Below are 19,438 nucleotides of genomic sequence, written 5' to 3' on the forward strand. Positions count from 1 at the left end.
CTCCCCCACTGCTCCTCGGACGTTCCTGTTAACTCCTGGAAATGGCCCACCTTGATTATCACTACAAAAGGTTTTCTCCCCCCCTTTTCTGCTGGTAATAGCTCATCTTAAGTGATCACTCTCTTTACAGCGTGTATGATAACACCCATTTTTTCATGTTCTGTGTGTATATAAATCTCCTCACTGTATTTTCCACTGAATGCATCCGATGAAGTGAGCTGTAGCTCACGAAAGCTTATGCTCAAATAAATTGGTTAGTCTCTAAGGTGCCACTAGTACTCCTTTTCTCTTTACAGTTAGAAAAATAACTGATGCATGTTAAATAACCCACTGGAATTCTTTCCTGAGGCTGAGCCCCTGAATCCTGCACTAGGGACAATGTCTACTGGATGCAGCGTTCTCCTCCCCCTCTGTGTGCTCGTTCATCAATGATCATTTTATCAGCACCAGATATATGGATGCACTTTGGGGAAGCTTCATTTAAAGCATCAGCCAGGACATTTCACTTGTAGCTGGCTCAACCGTGTTCTCCAGTCTCCCTTCTTTTGGAAGCGGGGGCGGTCCCTGCTTCCATGGACAGGGTTATTGGCAGCTGGAGTGAGGAGTCACTGAGGGTCTGATCTGATTAGGGTTGCCAAGTTTGGTTGAATGTATTCCTGGAGGTTTCATCACCTGACATGATCTTTAATCAAAGATTAATCTTTAATTCCTGGAGACTCCCAGACAATTCTGGATGGTTGGCAACCCTAGATTCGATGTTTATCCCCTTCCCCTGCCCTGCCTCAGGCACCATAGGGCTGTCACTAGGAGATCCAGCTGAATCATATGCATAGACAACAGGGAATTGAGGGAGCTAAAAACCAAAATCTATTTCGGGGTTGCATTAGTAAATAAAGGAAACACTGTGTTTGGAACAGAAGTTTCTTTATCTCACTTTGTTAAAAATGAACAAATTTAATCTGGTACAAAACTGCTCATTGGAGCGCTATTCAAGAGCTATTAGTATATTATTTTTTAACTCTAGCCTCAAAATACAAAACTTATCTACACCCCCATGCATGACCAGGGCCCAAGTTTGTTGCTTTTCTGCTCCCAGCCAGGAGCTGCCGCTCTGTTAGTCACGAACTCCACCCCTAGAGGGAGAAGAGCCGCTATCCCCAGCTCATGCTGAACTTTCCGGTGTGACGAACAAGGTACATCTTCTCATTCTGTAATCAGCCGGCAGGCCAGGAGCTGGGGAAATGGACACAGAGCCCTGCCCCACCACATCACAGCTCAGCATTATAACTAACTATTTATTTACTTCTGGCACAGGCCACCATACACGGGGTTCTTTAGAGGCGGAAACCTTGCTCCAAGGAGCGTGTCTGTCTAAAGACAGACCGGCCAATAGACAGGCCTTGGGAAGGCGTATATATGGTTACGGTAGTCTCAGGTAATTCCTCCAGCTCTAGCAGCAAATAGCGTGGAGGGTAAGTGGCCTCTCCAGTGCAGACAGGGAGAACGTTCTACCCACAGGGACAGCGTGGCAGGAAGCCCAGAGATGTCCGGGTGAGAAGCTGACGCAGGCCGTGAGACAAAGATGGTTCCAAACCAGGCCTGCAGTGACTGAACACCACCACATGGCTCCTTGGTGTCTGGTGAGAAATAAAATTGGTAGGTGCAATCCAGTCCCTAGTGGCTTCCCTACCACAAAAACACCGTCACAGCTGGCACCCAGGCTGGCAGAGGGGCCTCGAGCAGAGTAAATCCAGCACCAAAGCCTCAGAATTAGTGAGTTACTCCATTTAATTTTGTTCTGATCTGTTTCTTGGTTCCAGGCATGTTATTCAGCTCCCCTTTACTGAGGTTTCTCTCTGCAGTTCCGTACCCCACTTGTCACCACAGCACTTGAACACCTGTTTCTTTGTATTATTGTCACCATTGTTGGTGTGGTTTTTTTGCAATAGCACCAAGGGGCAGGAATCAAAGTGCTAGGCACCGTACAAACCCATAGCTTAGGCAGAGGCAGCCCCTGCCCTGAAGAGCTTACAGGCTATTTTATGCTCGTTGCACAAGGTGTGTTTGTCTGCCGCTGGCTGTTGCATTTCTTGCAGCCTGTCTAGTGGTTATGTTTGTTGCAGTCACTTTGCTAAATTAACTGTAACATTTTGAACTTAACTCAGAAAATATTGTTTAAAAATGGTGGGAGACTCTGAAAGCAAATCTGTTGGGGCCAGGTTGTGTGTGCTCCTTTCTCCAGAACACTCTCTGGGCTGGCCTGAGAGTCACCGAGGTGCTTGCAGCACCAGCAGCCCCCTCGTGTTCTCAGTGACACTCGGAAATGTAGGCATCTCGAGCCTCCGCACTTCCTGGCAGGTTTTTTTTTTTTATCATAGACATCTGCTGTCTCTCTGAGCTGCTTGCATGTTATGCTGGAAACAGTGAGTCTCCTCCGTGCGCCGCTGAACTGATTGTTAGATCCAATTCTGGGAAACAATCCCAGGCCTCTTTCTCATAAACAGAAACTTGAAAGCTCCTGTGTTCTTACTTTTTGCAGAGCCAGACTGGGTGATGCCAATCTGATTGGAAAGGACAGAAAAGAGAGGGAGTGCGGGGAACGCCAGGATGAAGCTAGAGCTTGCTCTGCCTGTTTTGGGGCTTCTGCTCTGTGTGGGTGAGTACAGATGTCTAGAGACCACCAGGTATCAGAAAAGTGACCCCCAAGGGCTCAGGCAAGGAGGGTATTGGCGTGCCGATGGACATCGCGGAGCACCAGCAACTAGGTGTTCTTACACAGCCACAAAGACTCACAGTAAAACTGAAGTTGCCATTTGCTGATGAGAAATGTACCCCCACTAGCAGTGACGTGAGGGGCAATGGAGCAAGGAATCACACCCTGCAGAATCAGAGCAGTCGAGAGAGAGGGAATTGAGGCACTTCATTCTATATTCTTTTTTAAAAGAGAAGTCAGTTGCTGAGAAGATCCTCGTTATTTATCAGCAAATTCAATAAACTCCCAAGCCCTCACCAATGGTCTGAACAGGCTGGTGAAGGGTACGGGAAGGGCAGTGCTTTGGGCAGCAGGGTGCTCTGGAATCTGGACTCCCCTGTCCTACTGCTTGCTGTTATATTAAATCGCTGTGTGCTCTTGGGCCCGTCGCTTCACTCTCTAGATCTCAGCTTCACAATGGGTAAAGCAGGGATAATAGTATCCCCTGAATATTGTCAGGGTTAACTGATTAGTGTGTGTTGAGGTAACCAGATGAAAGACAAAGCATGTGTAAGTGTTATCACTAGATCAATATGCTCATTGGGAAATGGGCAAAAGAAATTTAAAAATAAACTCTGGAGCCACTCTGCCTGTGAGCGGCAAACGCCAGTTGCTGGCTTTGATGTAAACTGAAAGAGTTCGGGTTCTCTTTGGCCATGATCAGTTTGTGTTACTGCACCTGTATTTATTCCGTCTGTCTAAAACAAAGTTCTGTGTGGGGATAAAGCAGCTGATCACCCTGAGGACTGTTACAGGACTGGAAATATCCCCTATGAATTCATTGGTGCTGTTTACACTGGCTTGAAAAATCAGCTAAAATTAATTGTCAAGTAACCATTTTTAGTGCCATCCAAGCAGGATCGTGCGCCTGCAGAGACCAGAGAGGCACATGGAGAAACAGGATTGATCACTGGTGTATGGCCAGCTAAAATAAACGGTGCCACACTGGTGTTCTGACACTGATTTGTAGTACAAAGGGAACAGTGTAGGAACCAACTGACATTAGGGGAAAGAGAGAAAGTTTCTATTTTTGTTACAAAATCAAAGACTGGGGGGCAGCAAAGGACAGAAGGAATTACAGACCTGGAGGCAGGGGTGGGGGGATTAGAGCAAGTGCCCAGTCTTCTAAGTAGCTCCTTGGGTTTTGAAGGGTTTTTTAGCCTCCAACACTATTTCCTGCCTTCATCCCCATCCCATCTTTGTCTGTGTTTCTAGGATTGGGAAGTTTGATAACATGGATTTAAAACATGAATGCTGTTGGGACTGTTTTCCAATGCCTGCATGGAACCCAGGAGTTTGGCTTTCAAAGCAGCATTATTATTGATTAGTGTTTTGTGTTTACTTCTTAGAGGCAGATTGTTACTAATAAGGGAAAGGATATTTTTAAAGAGATGAACCAAGGAGAGAGGCAGATTTGCTAATAGCGTTTGTTGTTTTCCTTTTGCAGCTGACACCGTGGCGCAGGAGAACCGTAAGTTGATTTTACCATCAATGTTTTTAGCCATAATAAACATCTCAAAAGTGCTGCTGCTAATATTGACCCTCCCATTTCTAACCGCTCAGCGAGAATCTAAGGAATGGGGCGTCTTTAACCACTAAAAGCACATGCCCATTTATCTAAGCGCCCGTATGAGTGTGAGCATGCAAGTGTGGTCTGGGCCTAACCCAGAACCCACTGAAGTCAAGGGGAGTCTTTCCATTGATTCCAATGGGCCCTGAGCCAGCCCCTACCTGTGTGTCTGTCTCTCTGTGTGTCGGATCATAGAGAATGTCTTTACTTCTTCTTTTTAAAGATACAGATCCAGAAAACTATACCTGCATACTGGGTTCCACCTGGCTCCTTTGCAGTCAGTCGGGGTGTCTTATTATTAACAATAGTTACTGAGTTTCCCCACCTGTAACATGGGGATACTGATTCTGATCTGCGTAAAGCACTTTGAGAGCTACAGAGGAAAAAGCAAGGTATTATATTATATAATAGTGGCATTTGGGTGGCACCCAGGCCGTATTTAGGAGCAGGGTCGCAATCGGTTTGTGTTACTGCCCCTGTATTTATTCCCCTTCTCTAAAACAACGTTCTGTGGGGGGATAAAGCAGCCGATCACCTTCGCCTCTAATCAATGGTTTTGTCTGTGGGATTTCATCTCTGTAGCTTTAGTGAGAGTGAGCTCGCAGCCTCTGTAAAGCAAGTGCTGGCTAAAACCATACACGAGGACAGGGTAATCACCGATGGGAACACGGATCTTTCTTTTATTGGCTTATGCACCTTTCTTTTGTCTAGTGTCTCTGGTACACACTGTGGGTCTGATTCTGACCCGCTCCCTAGCACTGTTTTAACGTGGCTGTAGCTTCAGGATTTCAGTGGAGTTCCTCACACTCACAAATTGCTCTACAGAGTTAAACAAAACCATTTCTAACCTAAGGCCCTGATCCTGCAGCAGGCAAACCCATGCAACCACGCAGAGCCCTGCAGTTCTCATTGCAGGCTCGGGGCCCAGACCCCCAGGAGCCTCTGTCTCCGTGCTGCACCGTCGCTGTGTCATTGCATGTACACCTTGCAATTAACCAGATCATTTCTTTTCACAGCAACCAGGCACCTCATTTCCGCTTTCCACTTTGAAAAGGGCAGCCGGGGGGACGCAGCTTTGGTTTAAAATAACGTTGCCTCACTAATCTGCTTTAGCCACCTCCGCATTTCTAAAGCATCCCACAAGCGTGGTGCAATTCAAAACCTCTCCCAAGGGAGGGCTAAACTGCAAGGAGACGCATTTCAGTTTGGTGACTGTTATAGGACCGGAAATATCCCCTATCAGTTCATTGGTGCTGTTTACACTGACTTGAAAAATCAGCTAAAATTAATGGTTAAGTAATCATTTTTAGTGCCATCCAAGCAGGATCACGCGCCTGCAGAGACCAGAGAGGCACATGGAGAAACAGGATTGATCACTGGTGTATGGCCAGCTAAAATAAACGGTGCCACACTGGTGTTCTGACACTGTGATTTGTGGTACAAAGGGAACAGTGTAGGAACCAAAGAGAGAAAGTTTCCGTTTTTGTTACAAAATCAAAGACTGGGGGGCAGCAAAGGACAGAAGGAATTACAGACCTGGAAGCAGTGGTGGGGGGATTAGAGCAAGTGCCCAGTCTTCTAAGTAGCTCCTTGGGTTTTTTAGCCTCCAACACTATTTCCTGCCTTCATCCCCATCCCATCTTTGTCTGTGTTTCTAGGATTGGGAAGTTTGATAACATGGATTTAAAACATGAATGCTGTTGGGACTGTTTTCCAATGTCTGCATGGCACCCAGGAGTTTGGCTTTCAAAGCAGCATTATTATTGATTAGTGTTTTGTGTTTACTTCTTAGAGGCAGATTGTTACTAATAAGGGAAAGGATATTTTTAAAGAGATGAACCAAGGAGAGAGGCAGATTTGCTAATAGCGTTTGTTGTTTTCCTTTTGCAGCTGACACCGTGGTGTGGAAGAACCATAAGTTGATTTTACCATCAATGTTTTTAGCCATAATAAACATCTCAAAAGTGCTGCTGCTAATATTGACCCTCCCATTTCTAACCGCTCAGCGAGAATCTAAGGAATGGGGCGTCTTTAACCACTAAAAGCATATGCCCATTTATCTAAGCGCCCGTATGAGTGTGAGCATGCAAGTGTGGTCTGGGCCTAACCCAGAAGCCACTGAAGTCAAGGGGAGTCTTTCCATTGATTCCAATGGGCCCTGAGCCAGCCCCTACCTGTGTGTCTGTCTCTCTGTGTGTAGGATCATAGAGAATGTCTTTACTTCTTCTTTTTAAAAATACAGATCCAGAAAACTATACCTGCATACTGGGTTCCACCTGGCTCCTTTGCAGTCAGTCGGGGTGTCTTATTATTAACAACAGTTACTGAATTTCCCCACCTGTAACATGGGGATACTGATTCTGATCTGCGTAAAGCACTTTGAGAGCTACAGAGGAAAGAGCTAAGTATTATATTATATAATAGTGGCACTGGGGTGGCACCCAGGTCGTATTTAGGAGCAGAACCCTCTTGGGCTGTGCTCAGCACATACGCATAGGACACCAGTCTCTGCCCTGACTAGCTCACAGTCTAAGAACAGTGTCACAGCTGACTCAGATGGGTAGACAATGGGGTGAATTATTTCCCCTTTTTCCATTTGCATTTTTCCCCTGGGGCAGCAGTCGCACTCACTCTCTTTCCAACTTTAATTTTTCTCCATCTAATTCCGGTCCACGGGCAAACAATCTCTCCCCAGCCCCATTTACCTGTGCCCCGCCCACAGTCCATTTTCACTAATCAGAGCTATTCCACGCAGTGTGCATGCTTCTGAAATCTACATTCCGATTGGCCAGTGAGCTGGAAAAGGTGGTTTCTGGGATTGAGAAGGTTTACATAAGAATGGCCATACTGGGTCAGACCAAAGATCCATCTAGCCCAGCGTCCTGTCTTCCAACAGTGGCCAATGCCAGGTGCTTCAAAGGGAATTAACAGAACAGGGCAATTATCAAGCGATCCATCCCCTGTCGCCCACTCCCAACTTCTGGCAAAGAGAGGCTCAGGATACTATTCCTTCCCATCCTGGCTAATAGCCATTGATGGACCTATCCTCCATGAACTTATCTAGCTCTCTTTTTGAACCCTGTTATAGTCTTGGCCTTCATAACATCCTCTGGCAAGGAGTTCCACAGGTTGACTGTGCATTGTGTGAAAAAAATACTTCCTGTTGTTTGTTTTAAACTTGCTGCCTCTTTGTTTCATTTGGTGACCCTTAGTTCTTGTGTTATGAGAAGGAGTAAATCACACTTCCTTATTTACTTTCTCCACACCAGTCATGATTATATAGACCTCTATCATATCCTCCCTTAGTCATCTTTTTTCGAAACTGAAGAGTCCCAGTCTTTTTAATCTCTCTTCATACAGAAGCTGTTCCATATCCATAATCATTTTTGTTGCCCTTTTCTGAACCTTTTTACAATTCCAATATATCTTTTTGTGAGATACAGCGACCACATCTGCACACAGTATTCAAGATGCGGGCATACCATGGATTTATATAGAGGCAACATGAGATTTTCTGTCTTATCTATCCCTTTCTTAATGATTCCCAATGTTCTGTTTGCTTTTTTGACTGCCACTGTGCATTGAGTGAATGTTTTCAGAGAACTATCCACAATGACTCCTAGATCTCTTTCTTGAGTGGTAACAGCTAATTTAGACCCCATCATTTTATGCATATAGTTGGGATTATGTTTTCCAGTGTTCATTACTTTTCATTTATCAGCCTTGAATTTCATCAGCCATTTTGTTGCCCAGTCACCCAGTTTTGAGAGATCCCCTTGTCCACATGCTTGTTGACCCCCTCAAACAATTCTAGTAGATTAGTGAGGCATGGTTTCCCTTTACAAAAGCCATGTTGACTATTGCCCAACAAATTATGTTCATCTATGTGTCTGACAATTTTGTTCTTTAGTGTAGTTTCAACCAGTTTGCCCAGTACTGAAGTTAAGCTTACCAGCCTGTAATTGCCAGGGTCACCTCTGGAGCCCTTTTTAAAAATCGGCATCATATTAGCTATCCTCCAGTCATTTGGTACAGAAGCTGATTTAAATGATAGGCTACAGATGAGAGTTAGTAGTCCTGCAATTTCACCTTTGAGTTCCTTCAGAACTCTTGGGTGAATACCATCTGGTCCTGGTGACTTATTACTGTTAATCAATTTGTTCCTCTAATACACCTCAATTTGGGACAGTTCCTCAGATTTTTCCCCTAAAAAGAATGGCTCAGGTTTAGGAATCTTCTTCACATCCTCAACCGTGAAGGCCAATTAAAAGAATTAATTTAGTTTCTCTGCAATGACCTTATCATCCCTGAGTGCTCCTTTAGCATCTCGATCATCCAGTGGCCCCACAGGTTGTTTAGCAGGCTTCCTGCTTCTGATGTACTTAGAATTTTGTTTGCTATTACTTTTTGAGTCTTTGGCTACCTGTTCTTTAAATTCTTTTTTGGCCTTCCTAATTATATTTTTACACTTCATTTGACAGAGTTTATGCTCCTTTCTATTTTCCTCACTAGGATTTAACTTCCACTTTTTAAAAGGATGCCTTTCTGCCTCTCACTGCTTCTTTTGCTTTGTTGTTTAGCCATAGTGGCTCTTTTTTGGTTCTCTATGTTTTTTAATTTGGGGTATACATTTAAGTTGAGCCTCTCTTATGGTGTCTTTTTAAAAAGTTTCCATGCAGCTTGCAGGGATTGTACTTTTGGTGCTGTACCTTTTAATTTCTTTCAGAGTGGTAGCCATGTTAGTCTGTATCAGCAAAAAGAACAAGGAGTCCCTGTGGCACCTTAGAGGCTCACAAATTTATTTGGGCATAAGCTTTCATGGGCTAAAATCCACTTCATCAGATGCACACAGTGGAAAATACAGTAGGAAGATATATATATGTGTGTGGAGATAGATATCTATCTATATATATATATACACACACACACAGAGAACATGAAAAAATGGGGGTTGCCGTACCAACTCTAACGAGACTAATCAATTAAGGAGGGCTATTATCAGCAGGAGAAAAAAAACTTTTGTAGTGATAGTCAGGGTGGCCCATTTCAAACTGTTGACAAGAAGGTGTGAGTAACAGTAGGTGAAAAATTAGCATGGGGAAGTAGTTTTTAGTTTGTGTAATTTCTCTTTAACTAATCTCCTCATTTTTGTGTAGCTCCCCTTTCTGAAATTAAATACTACAGCGTTGGGCCACTGTGGTGTTTCCCCAGCCACAGGGATGTTAAATTTAATTATATTGTGGTCACTATCACCAAGTGGTCCAGCTATATTCACCTTTTGGACCTGATCCTGTGCTCCACTTAGGACTAAATCAAAAATTGCCTCTCCCTTGTGAGTTCCAGGACTAGCTGCTCCAAGAAGCAGTCATTTAAGGTGTCAAGAAACTTTCTCTTGATCCATTCTGAGATTGTATGTACTGTGGCAAGACCACCAATGTTAATATGATGGGTCCTGCGCTTTTCTTGGCAGAGGGGCTAAGATACCACCCCTTGCCCTTGGGCCACTGAGGTCCCAGATAGTGGCCCAGGAAGGTGGTAGAGGAGGGAAGCAGGGGAGGGATCTGGGTTTGCTCCTCACTCTGAGCCTGAGCCCCAGCGGCTTCTTACCCTCTTCCCCCTTGGGTGGGAACCTTTGGCCCTTAGATGTTGGGAGATGAAGTCTCCCTCCCCTACTGGGGCAGGGTCTGCCTTACTTCAGTTGTTTTTGTTTTCCAATCACTCCCCTCTATTCTCCTTCCTCCTCCTCCCATGACTACCTGAAGCAGGGAGTTTTATTAGGTTCCTGACAGGGCTTAATTGACTACAGGTACTCCAATTAACCTGTAGCAACCCTCCCTAGTCTACAGGGAAGCACACCTTAATTAGCCTAAGGCTTATATATTTCCCCTCTACCACTGCTCTCTGGCTCTTCTGTATCAGAGTACCCAGTCAATATGGGGATAGTTGAAATCCCCTATTATTATTTAGTTTTTTATTTTAATAGCTTTTCTAATCTTCCTGAGCATTTCAGTCACTATTACCATCCTGGTCAGGTGGTCTGTAATATATCCCTACTGCTATATTCTTATTATTTGAGCATGGAATTACTATCCATAAAGATTCTATAGTACAGTTTGGTTATGTTCATCTATGTGTCTGACAATTTTGTTTTTTACTGTAGTTTCAGCCAGTTTTCTCGGTTCTGAAGTCAGGCTTACAGGCCTGTAATTGCCATGGTCATCTCTGGAGCCCTTTTTAAAAATTGGTGTTACATGAGCTCTCCTCCTCCAGTCATTTGGTACAGAAGCTGATTCCAGCAAGGTTTATTCAGTGCTTAAAGTGGTCTGAGAAAAGATTGGGGCATCTATCACAATCCCAGACAAAATCAGCGTTCGTGCGCAAGAGAGACAATTCCCAGTTCAACTTTGTGAGTCCACTGATTACATAATAATGGTGATCAGTTAGCTCATGAAGCCATTGCTTGTGAATGCGAAGAGTGTTATGCACTACTACTTCCCCCGAACTAATAACTAGGTGAGAGGTTTTCCATTTAACCCAACGATCCCATTCCCAAAGTCCCTCCGAGAGACAAGGCAGTGCTCAAAGTGAGCCCTCAGTGACACAGCTCCATGGTTAATTATATTTTTGCTGCGTCTGGGACCCCCTTGTCCTGCCCATTTTAAGCACTGGTTTTACTGAATACCTCTGTGTTTCTGTTGTTCTTTCTTCCCCTTTTGCAGCAATCACGGTGGTGATCTCTAAGACCAAGGTGACTCTCACTTGCCCCTTTGAAGAAGGTGTAATATGGAAAAAAGAGGGACAGAAGCTAAACAATGCACATCCTATCTATGAGATTGAGGAGTACGAGAGTTCCAAGCACGACGGGGAGTATGCATGTGAGGCCAACAACGAACCCACCAAACTTCTTCACCTGAAGGCCAAAGGTAAATGGGAGAGAGCGCCTCTTCCATGCGAATAAGCAGGCACATGAGATGTCATGGGACGCTACAGAGGCTAGCGATTAACTCTGTGACCTTATTGCCTGAAAGATTCACATGCCATAACGTACTCAGAGGCCTGATTTTCAGAGGCGCTGCTGGGACTGACTTCGACACTCAGCTGCTCTGAGGTCCAGGCGGCCCCCCATGAACACTGCAATTCCATGGGGCACTGTTCAAAAGAGTATGTGTTTGCCATGGGATGTGTGGCTAAGTTACCGCTCTCTGCACTGTTGTGTGGTGTGCTTTGCCCTTGCTGTGTCCTCCATCCCAGAGGTGGTTGCATTTCAAAGGCGCTTTACACGCCTAGCTTGGGAGCTGCTTTGGGATGGGAGAGGCTGTATAAATGTGAAACTATTATCTCTCCCCAAGACCAGTGACCTTTCATGGGCTTCAGAGAATCCTGAACCTTCAGGATCTTGGCAGGAGACTCCAGGTCTGGAGGCTTGGAGAGGGCACAGTTCGGTTTCCCCAGGCTCCCTTGGAAACTGAATCAATTCTCCTCCATTCTGACAAAGCTTCTTGCAGCCCATGCGCTGTCTCGGGTGTCTGAGGAGCTGCTCAGGGAACCCGAGAATCCCTGCGCTCTTTCCGGCACAGACAGAAAGGGCTGGGGGTGGGGGGAGCATGGAATGAGCTGTTACAACCCGGGGATGTTTGCACCCTGCTGCCAGGGGCCATGCAGAAAAACGAGGGGACATTTCAGTCACTGACCGCTCCAGCCACCCCAGAGGTGTTGGCAGGGTGAGGCGTGTGTAGGGGGGAACAGAAAGGTCTCTCACTTCCCCCTTCACTTCTCCGCTTACTGTTCTTGCTCCCTTTGTGACGTGCGTGGTCTCCATCCACGCAAAGCAAGTGGGTGAGGTCTGGGCCGGCCAAACATGGGGCATTTACCCGGCAGTGTCTCTGGGCTGGGACTTGTGACTCCCACCTCCTGCGGTCCCCTTGCTCTGCCCTTCTCCCTCTCGCTGAGCCCCTGATCTGTCCCTTCCCACCGCAGTCTGCGAGAGCTGTGAGGAGCTGGATGTCTTGACAGTGGCCGGGGTCATCATCGCAGATCTCCTCATCACCCTCGGGGTGCTGATCCTGGTCTATTACTTCAGCAAAAACCGGAAGGGGCGAGTCGGTAGCAGTGCCGGAGTTCATCCAAGAGGTAAGAGCTGATTCGAATCTCTCCTGTGAATCAGTCGCGTGAGCACCCTCAACTGGGCTGGGGTCAAGCCCACCTCAGGCTCCTCCTGCTGCTCACCACACCACAGGCTGCCCTTCGTGTGGGGATGGTGCAGCTGCCATTTTGTGCTGAAAGTGCCCCAGCCACAGGACCCGTTGCACAGGGTGTGGTGAAGCCGCCATGAGAGAGGCAAAGGGAGGGTAGGGCAGGCTGGAAGGGCTGGCCTGCTCTAGCCGCCTCCCTGGCAGTATCATGGCACAGCACCCTCAAGCATTCACACCACGACTCAGGCCCTAATCTCAGGGAGTTGGCTTAAAAACCACGAGATTTTATTTAAATGAGAAATGTGGGGGGGTTGTCTCTGCGCCCATCGGTGGGGTCACATTTTTAGGCCTCTCTCTGCAACCAGGAGGGCTAGAAACTGCCTTGTTTTAAAACGGAAGCTGAGATTCTTGTGCAGTCTCTTGATTCCCACAGTGGGGGCACTAAGACGTACACCACAAGTCATCGGCACACCCAAGAGCTGGCGGCGCTGCATTTTGCACCCCGGGCAAAGCGTCCTTTGATTCAGGGGCTGGAGGCCTGTGTCTTGGAGGACAGTCCTGCGTTCTGGGTGTGACAAAGGCCAGGTGCTCAGGGCTGAGGTGTCTCAATTGGGCCCCCAAAATCGGTGGCCATTTTGTGCCCTGTTCCTGAAACACCCACGGAGCCGCGGGGATGAGTCACGCCTGCGAAGCTCTGTGTCTGCACTAAGGATCAGTAGTTTTCCACCTGAATGTTCTCCCTGCTTTGCCTTCCAGGCCAGAAGATGGTGCGCCCCCCGCCTGTGCCAAACCCGGACTATGAGGTAATGGAAACTAAAGGGTGGGGTCCTTCTCTGCTCTTGGCCTTTCCAGAACTGTTGGGATTGGGGTCACAGCCTTCTTGGTGGATGATGACAGCTGAGAAATTACAGCATTGGTCCAGCTCCAGGCTTTACCTGGGTGGAGGGGAAGGCGTGACTGAGAGCAGGGCCATGTGTCTTCCTAAGGGTAGTTATTTATCCGTACGACAAGGAGTCATCAACAGAAGGATCATCACAGCATGCAGGGTACAGTGTGCATACCAAGAGCTGCATGCTCCCTGCACCCAAGTCACACCTGGTGGTAGCACTGAGGAGCCCCAGCCCTGGCACAGAGCCCAGTTGTAGAAGGTGCTGTCACTGTGCTATGTTAACACAAGAGCCTGTTGCTCACATCTGCTCCTGTTCCCACAGCCCATCAGGAAGGGTCAGCGGGAAGTGTATGCCGGGCTGCAGTCCAGGGGCTTCTGAATTGCCCTGCAGATGGCAGGTTGGACAAGAGCAGCTAAGGGGCCCCCAGCTTCTGTCCCATGTGATACAGATTCTCTGCAGTCCGTGCTGGGCAGCCGTGCATTCTGGGGACCAGCCCAGCAGCTACAATGGGAGACGCTGCCGCTCCTTGGACACCCTCCTTTCTGCCTTCGATTTGACCCCAGGGAACAGACGCTGACTAAAGAAACAAGAAGAAGAGGTTTTCCCCATTAAATAACCGTAGCTTTCTCCTCTTTGGGCTTCTCCTGGGACTGCTGGGCTCTCCTGATCACCCTTTCCAAACTGCTGGGGAAACCCTTTCACTCTTCAGTTTTATTTATTTCAGTCACATGCTTTGATTTTTCTCTCCAGCACCCTGCGCCTTGATCTCGTCCTGACACTTGGATGGCCTCTTTCCTGCCCAGGGCAAAGAGGGACACGGTCCAGTGTTCTGAGCACCAGCCCAGGAGCCAGGAACACCTGAGCTCTGACCCCAGCTCTGACACTGAGTCTCTCTGTGATTGTGGCTAAGTCCCTCCCCCTCAGCTTCCCCATCTGTATCACTTGGGCAGAGACTCACCCGCTTCCCAGAGATGCGTTAAGTAGTGCATGTAGACCCTCTCGGAGTCCTGGGGCTTGGCTGGCTCTCTCCTGGTCCTCTGGTTTTACATTAGTTCCCATTTCCCTTCCCAGGATAGTAACGATGCTGTCACCACATTCCCTGGGGCTCGAAAGGGAGATGCAATGGTCACTATGGGCCATAAGGCGTAGAAGTGGCCATGTGCACATCCACCATATTCCTCCTTCAGCCCTGTCCCCATCTAGCTTGTGCTTTGCAGTGTTCTTCTGGCCACCGCTAGCATTCGGGATGTAAGTCCCTGTGCTGCGATCCTTGGGCCCAGGTGGAGTCTGTCAGTCATGCTCACCTGGGCCTGTCTCAGCAGCGACAGAGCAGTTCATTGAAAACACAGCTCTGGCTGCCCTTTCCAGTCATGCTCAGCATGCCTGTCCTTGCTGTGGGGTCACAGACAGCCCCAACACCCCTTTCCGGAGACCTGCCTAGGGGGAAACAGGGCTTGAGCCCTTCCTGGCATCTCTGGGATGGATAAAGTCAGCCTGGAAGGAGGGGATTTAATCATCAGCAGTGGACACCTGGCACCGCCTGGTTTTGCTGGAGGACCTGGTGGTTCTCTCAGGAAGGTGCCATGTATGGGGCCTAAATAGAAGGCGTGTGGACCCTTCAGCACATGCCCCTTCTCCCCCCAGCCTCCTCTAAACGTTGTCACAAAGCAGGTCATCTGTAGGCCCCTCAGTAGGGTGCTTAAGTGGCTGATTGAGTCTTTAACCCTTATTAGTAAATTACAGTAGCACTTGGAAGCCCCAGTCAAGATCTGGGCCCCACCGGGCTGGGTTCTGCCGAGGAGCGTTGTCCCTCCCCAGAGCCATCACTGTCTCAGGGGGACGAGACGCGTGAGAGAGGACTGGCACCGTTTTCCAGTTCCAGAGGAACTGACCTCAGGGCTCCTGACCCCCAGTACCTTAACCACAGGACGTTTTCCCTCTGGAGAAGTCCTATAGAATTTAAGAGCAGCAAAACCCATAGGGCTGTGTAGAAATTAGCCCAAACCATAGAGAACTCCAGACAGAATGAGACCCTTTCCATAGGTTTTTATTTTTACTCAGCCTGTGGAATTCTATAGCAGGGACCCCCATTCCTGTTTCAGTTCTATAGCGTGGGCCAAAACCACATCTAGAAATAGGAGCATTTTCTAGTAACTGTGTGAGGACTTTCCCGGCAGGGCTGTACAAACCCCGTGTTCTGAGTGAGTCTCCTCTGGCTCACCTTGCTCCAACCCCCTTCCTTGCTGCCTCCTCCCTCTTCTGTTTCAGCTCTGGCTCTCAGGCTGCGTCCTGGCTCAATGGTGTCTGTTACCAAGATGGCGAGTTTGTCTGTATTGAGAAAGGCCTGTTTGAACATTTATGATGCAAGTATTTCTAAAAGTGCATTATGCAGTCAATAAACTGGCAGAGCTCTGCCCCTGGATCTGCATGGAAGGGTGTTTCCAATTCATTCTTTAACAACACAACTGTTGCTCAGAGGCCTCTGCGCAGGAAAGACCCGGGACTGCAAAAGCTGCTGGGGTCACCCCTGAGGTGCACTGGCAGCAGTGTACAAAGGCACCCAGGGCTAGGCAGTGCGATGAGGGGTAGACAGCAAACAGGGGAGTGCAATAGCCAGGCTAGAGGAGGGATGTCATCAGCAGAGCTGGGGGTAGGGCTGGAATAGCTGGGGGCTGCAGGTCAGGCCTGGGGCAACATAAACAAGGTTGTGGTCACTTACACTCAATTTAACAAACAATTTTCAAAAGCCAGTTGAGTTAAAATGATCCAGTTTCATGAAGGTGGCAGGACAGATGTGGGGAGTGGGATTCAGACTTGTGTCCTTTTCCCGAGAGCCACATGGGTGGCTGGGAACAGACATCAGTGTCTGGCTTAGCCCAGGGCTGAGCAGAGTCAGTTTTCTATTGCTCAGAGGGGAGACATCGCTCTGGAGAGCAGTAACTGGGGTGGGCTGTGGTTTAGCCCTGGTGTCTCGGCACAGCGAGGAGTGAGCACCCAGCCAGCTTCGAGCCTCGAATCAGTGTGCTTGGCCTGGAGGATGTGGTTACAGAGGCAGGTGCAGTTGGGTTTACATTGCAAGCCCTACATGTCGAGAGGAGAGAGTTTGCAAGCAAGAGCCAAACAGAACCCCCACCCCCACCCCGCAGTCCTGAAAACCCCCCGGGCCAGGTTCGCCACTGGTGTAAATGGATGTCACTCTACTGAAGTCAAGACAGTGGTGAAGTTATTGACCGCGGCCCCCTGGTGCAGCTGCATTGCCATGGCTGGGGTCAGAACAGGGATGTGATTCATTTCACAGCCCAGACAGGAACAGCTGCTCTGGATGTGCAGTGGGTCAGATCCTGCTCCCAGCCACACCCTTGTGATCAAACTGCCTTCCACAGGGCTGCCGGCATGAGTAACCATCATCTTCCCCACTTGTCATCTCACTGCAGTGTCTCTACACAGCAGCCTACAAACTGACCCGTCTCCGTCTTCTCGCTTGGCTGCAGTTGTACCTACAAACGCTGTCAGCATCATGCCTCCTTAGGCCAGAATTGCACAGAGAAAACCCCAGCGCCACATAAAGGAAAGAGGCGAATAAGGGAACTGACCCTTTCAGATTTGCACAGTTTCTCTATGCCCTGCAGTAGCAGGCTCACTCCTGGATGGAGTTACAGACACAGAGCAGGTCTGCAATGGGTGACCAAAGTCTCTTCCCAAAGCAAAGGATGGTCTCAAAAGCTGTGATTTTGCCTGGCCCATGGTTGCTGCTTCTCTGGCACAAGCGGGGTGGCCGAATGTGGCCCCCCAACTTAGGGACCAATAACATTTGAATCCTGCCACTTATTAGTAAATTACATCTACTTGCCCCACAGTAATAGCACTTCACTCCTGGCATTTTGGTCTCATGTTTGTCTCCTACACTAGCTCTAGTGTCTCCATATAATTACCCACCTATCACTATGTGGTGCCAGGTAATTACATGACCCTAGAACAGCTGAATTAATACAGGGGCATTTCCTCCATGTTAACACAGCTGGCAGCTCTCTGGTGCTCACTAAAATGTGTCACCCAAATGCTTAGAAAGCCAGGAGGAGATCACGACCCACAGGTGTCTGCGACCCGCACAGGGAGGGTGACCTGGTTTCTGAGGTTTTTAACTGCTTGCTGTTCCCATCTGTTACTTGCCTCCCATTCCGCCCAACAGTGAGAACTGTAATAACCTGTAAACAGGCGGTTCTATTCAAGGGCAGGGAGGAGTGGGGACCTTTGGATGGAGAGGACCGCGAAGCACTGGAGCAGTCAAAGCTGTTGCTGAGCAGCTGTGTTCCAGCAGCTGTAGCCAATAGGAGAGATGGAAAAGGCTTCATAGGTTACATCTAATGCATCACATGGCGGAGGCATGTTTGTCAATCCAGACACTGTGTTCTACGGGCATGCAGAAAACTAACCTCTGTGACATTAAGGAGCCCTGCAGTCAGATCCTGAGACACAGGCCTCCCAGACTTTCCTAGGAGGGCCAAGGAATCTGTCTATCCCTGCTTCACACCCCATTGGGTGCTTTTGGGAAGGAGGAGAAAGGCACTTATGATCCCGTAGTGTTTCCCTGACCAGGCAGCATGATTCCCTCCCCTGCACATGTCCTTTCCACACTGTAGGTGTGGCATGTGGGACAGGAACTGTGTGCCCTGATGGCTAAAGAGGCCCTGCTAACATGAGGCCTGTATGTTCCAGGCTGCTTTCCAAAGGCCAACACTTACAGACATCGAGGCAGTGCAGGTGCTGGGACTCGGCTGCTTTTTGCTCCGTCACTCAGTCCCTCTTGTTCTCTAGCCTCAGGCTCTCGACGCTTGGCCAGGCAGCTGTAATCATGTATCACAAGAGCAAAGAACTTTCCCCAAGAACAAGCAACCAAGGGGTTAAACAACTGCTCCTGGGATCCTAGAGAAATCCCCAGGACTCCGACTGGCTCCAACCTGGCAGGAGAGCTCTTACGGGGGCATGCTGCTCAGGAACCTAACTGCCACCTACAGCTGGGTCCCCAGAGGGTGCTGGGTGAGGATACAAACCAGCCAGGGGGTGGATCTAACAATGCACACACAGGACACTTGGACTCACTCGTACCTGGCCTGAGGCCAACCCTGCTTGTCTCCTGCTCCGAGGACACGCTGCGGTGGGTTCGTGCTGCCCTGACCAGCCCATCATTCGCCTCCCCTCGCTGACCAGAGAAACCCCAGCCAATTCTGCCCCTTCACCACAGCCCACAAAGAACGTCGGGCCAGAGTGCAGGAAACAGGCCTCTGCTCAACTAGACAGGGCCCTGGGCAGATGCTGGGCAGGGATTTCCCTGTGACTGACACAGGGAAGACAAACACCTGACTTCTGCTCTGACACACCACCTGGCCTTGGTGAAGACCCTGCCCCTCTCTACCCCTCAGTTTCCCCATCCGTAGAATGGGGCTTCCATCCCTTGCCCACCTGAAACACTGCACTATTATTTAGGGTCACAGAGGGCAGAGCTGGGCCCCAGCTCGGAAGAAATCCCCCATCCCAGACTGACAACTGGGCCACCAATTGTAATCACCCTGAGAGGCAGGGTTGGAGTGGGGCAACACCATGCCCTAAGACCTTTAGTCTGCTTTGTGGCTTGTCTCTTTAGCAGTGTCCCCTCTAGCCACAGAAACAAAAGGGCTAGAAGTTACCCTCTGTGGGCAATGGGAGGAGCAGGCTGACCAGCGGCATCCCCAGAGCCCCCTAAGGTGGAGGGGGGCTGAGCAGACTTGGCTCGTTTTGCACCATCATCCCTGCCTGTTGACGGAGAGTGCTCTGCTCTGCCCTGCCCCCCGTCGTGCGTGAGCAGCTCCTCTGCAGCTTGTTTTGCTCTGAGCTCTTGCTGTTTCCGTTTCCTCCTCGGCCACAGCACACCCATATCTGATCTTGCGGGGAGCCTGTATCAGCCCCTTCTCCAGCAGCAGCACACCCAGCTCAGAGCACCCCCAGGTTTAGTGCTGATGGTTTGCCACCAAGCGATCAGGCCAGCTCGCAGCCTGGG

The 19,438-nt window shown here is 48.8% G+C and overlaps 1 protein-coding gene across 2 annotated transcripts; it reads left to right on the forward strand.

Annotated features, from left to right (window-relative positions):
- Positions 1-1,692: 1,692 nt before the first annotated feature.
- Positions 1,693-15,837, forward strand: CD3E (CD3 epsilon subunit of T-cell receptor complex). 2 transcript variants are annotated; one of them, XM_073320840.2, is made up of 7 exons: positions 1,693-1,773; positions 2,540-2,656; positions 4,200-4,223; positions 11,042-11,245; positions 12,300-12,452; positions 13,271-13,317; positions 13,726-15,837. In XM_073320840.2, exons 2-7 carry the CDS (start codon positions 2,608-2,610, stop codon positions 13,780-13,782), a joined length of 534 nt encoding a protein of 177 aa, XP_073176941.1. In that variant the 5' UTR covers positions 1,693-1,773; positions 2,540-2,607; the 3' UTR covers positions 13,783-15,837. The 2 variants fall into 2 exon arrangements, with proteins under 2 accessions (XP_073176941.1, XP_073176940.1); XM_073320839.2 differs by lacking the exon at positions 1,693-1,773 and adding an exon at positions 2,354-2,423.
- Positions 15,838-19,438: the final 3,601 nt, after the last annotated feature.

Source organism: Lepidochelys kempii, chromosome 22 (genome assembly GCF_965140285.1).
Source record: "Lepidochelys kempii isolate rLepKem1 chromosome 22, rLepKem1.hap1, whole genome shotgun sequence".
NCBI classification, from domain to species: Eukaryota; Metazoa; Chordata; order Testudines; family Cheloniidae; genus Lepidochelys; species Lepidochelys kempii.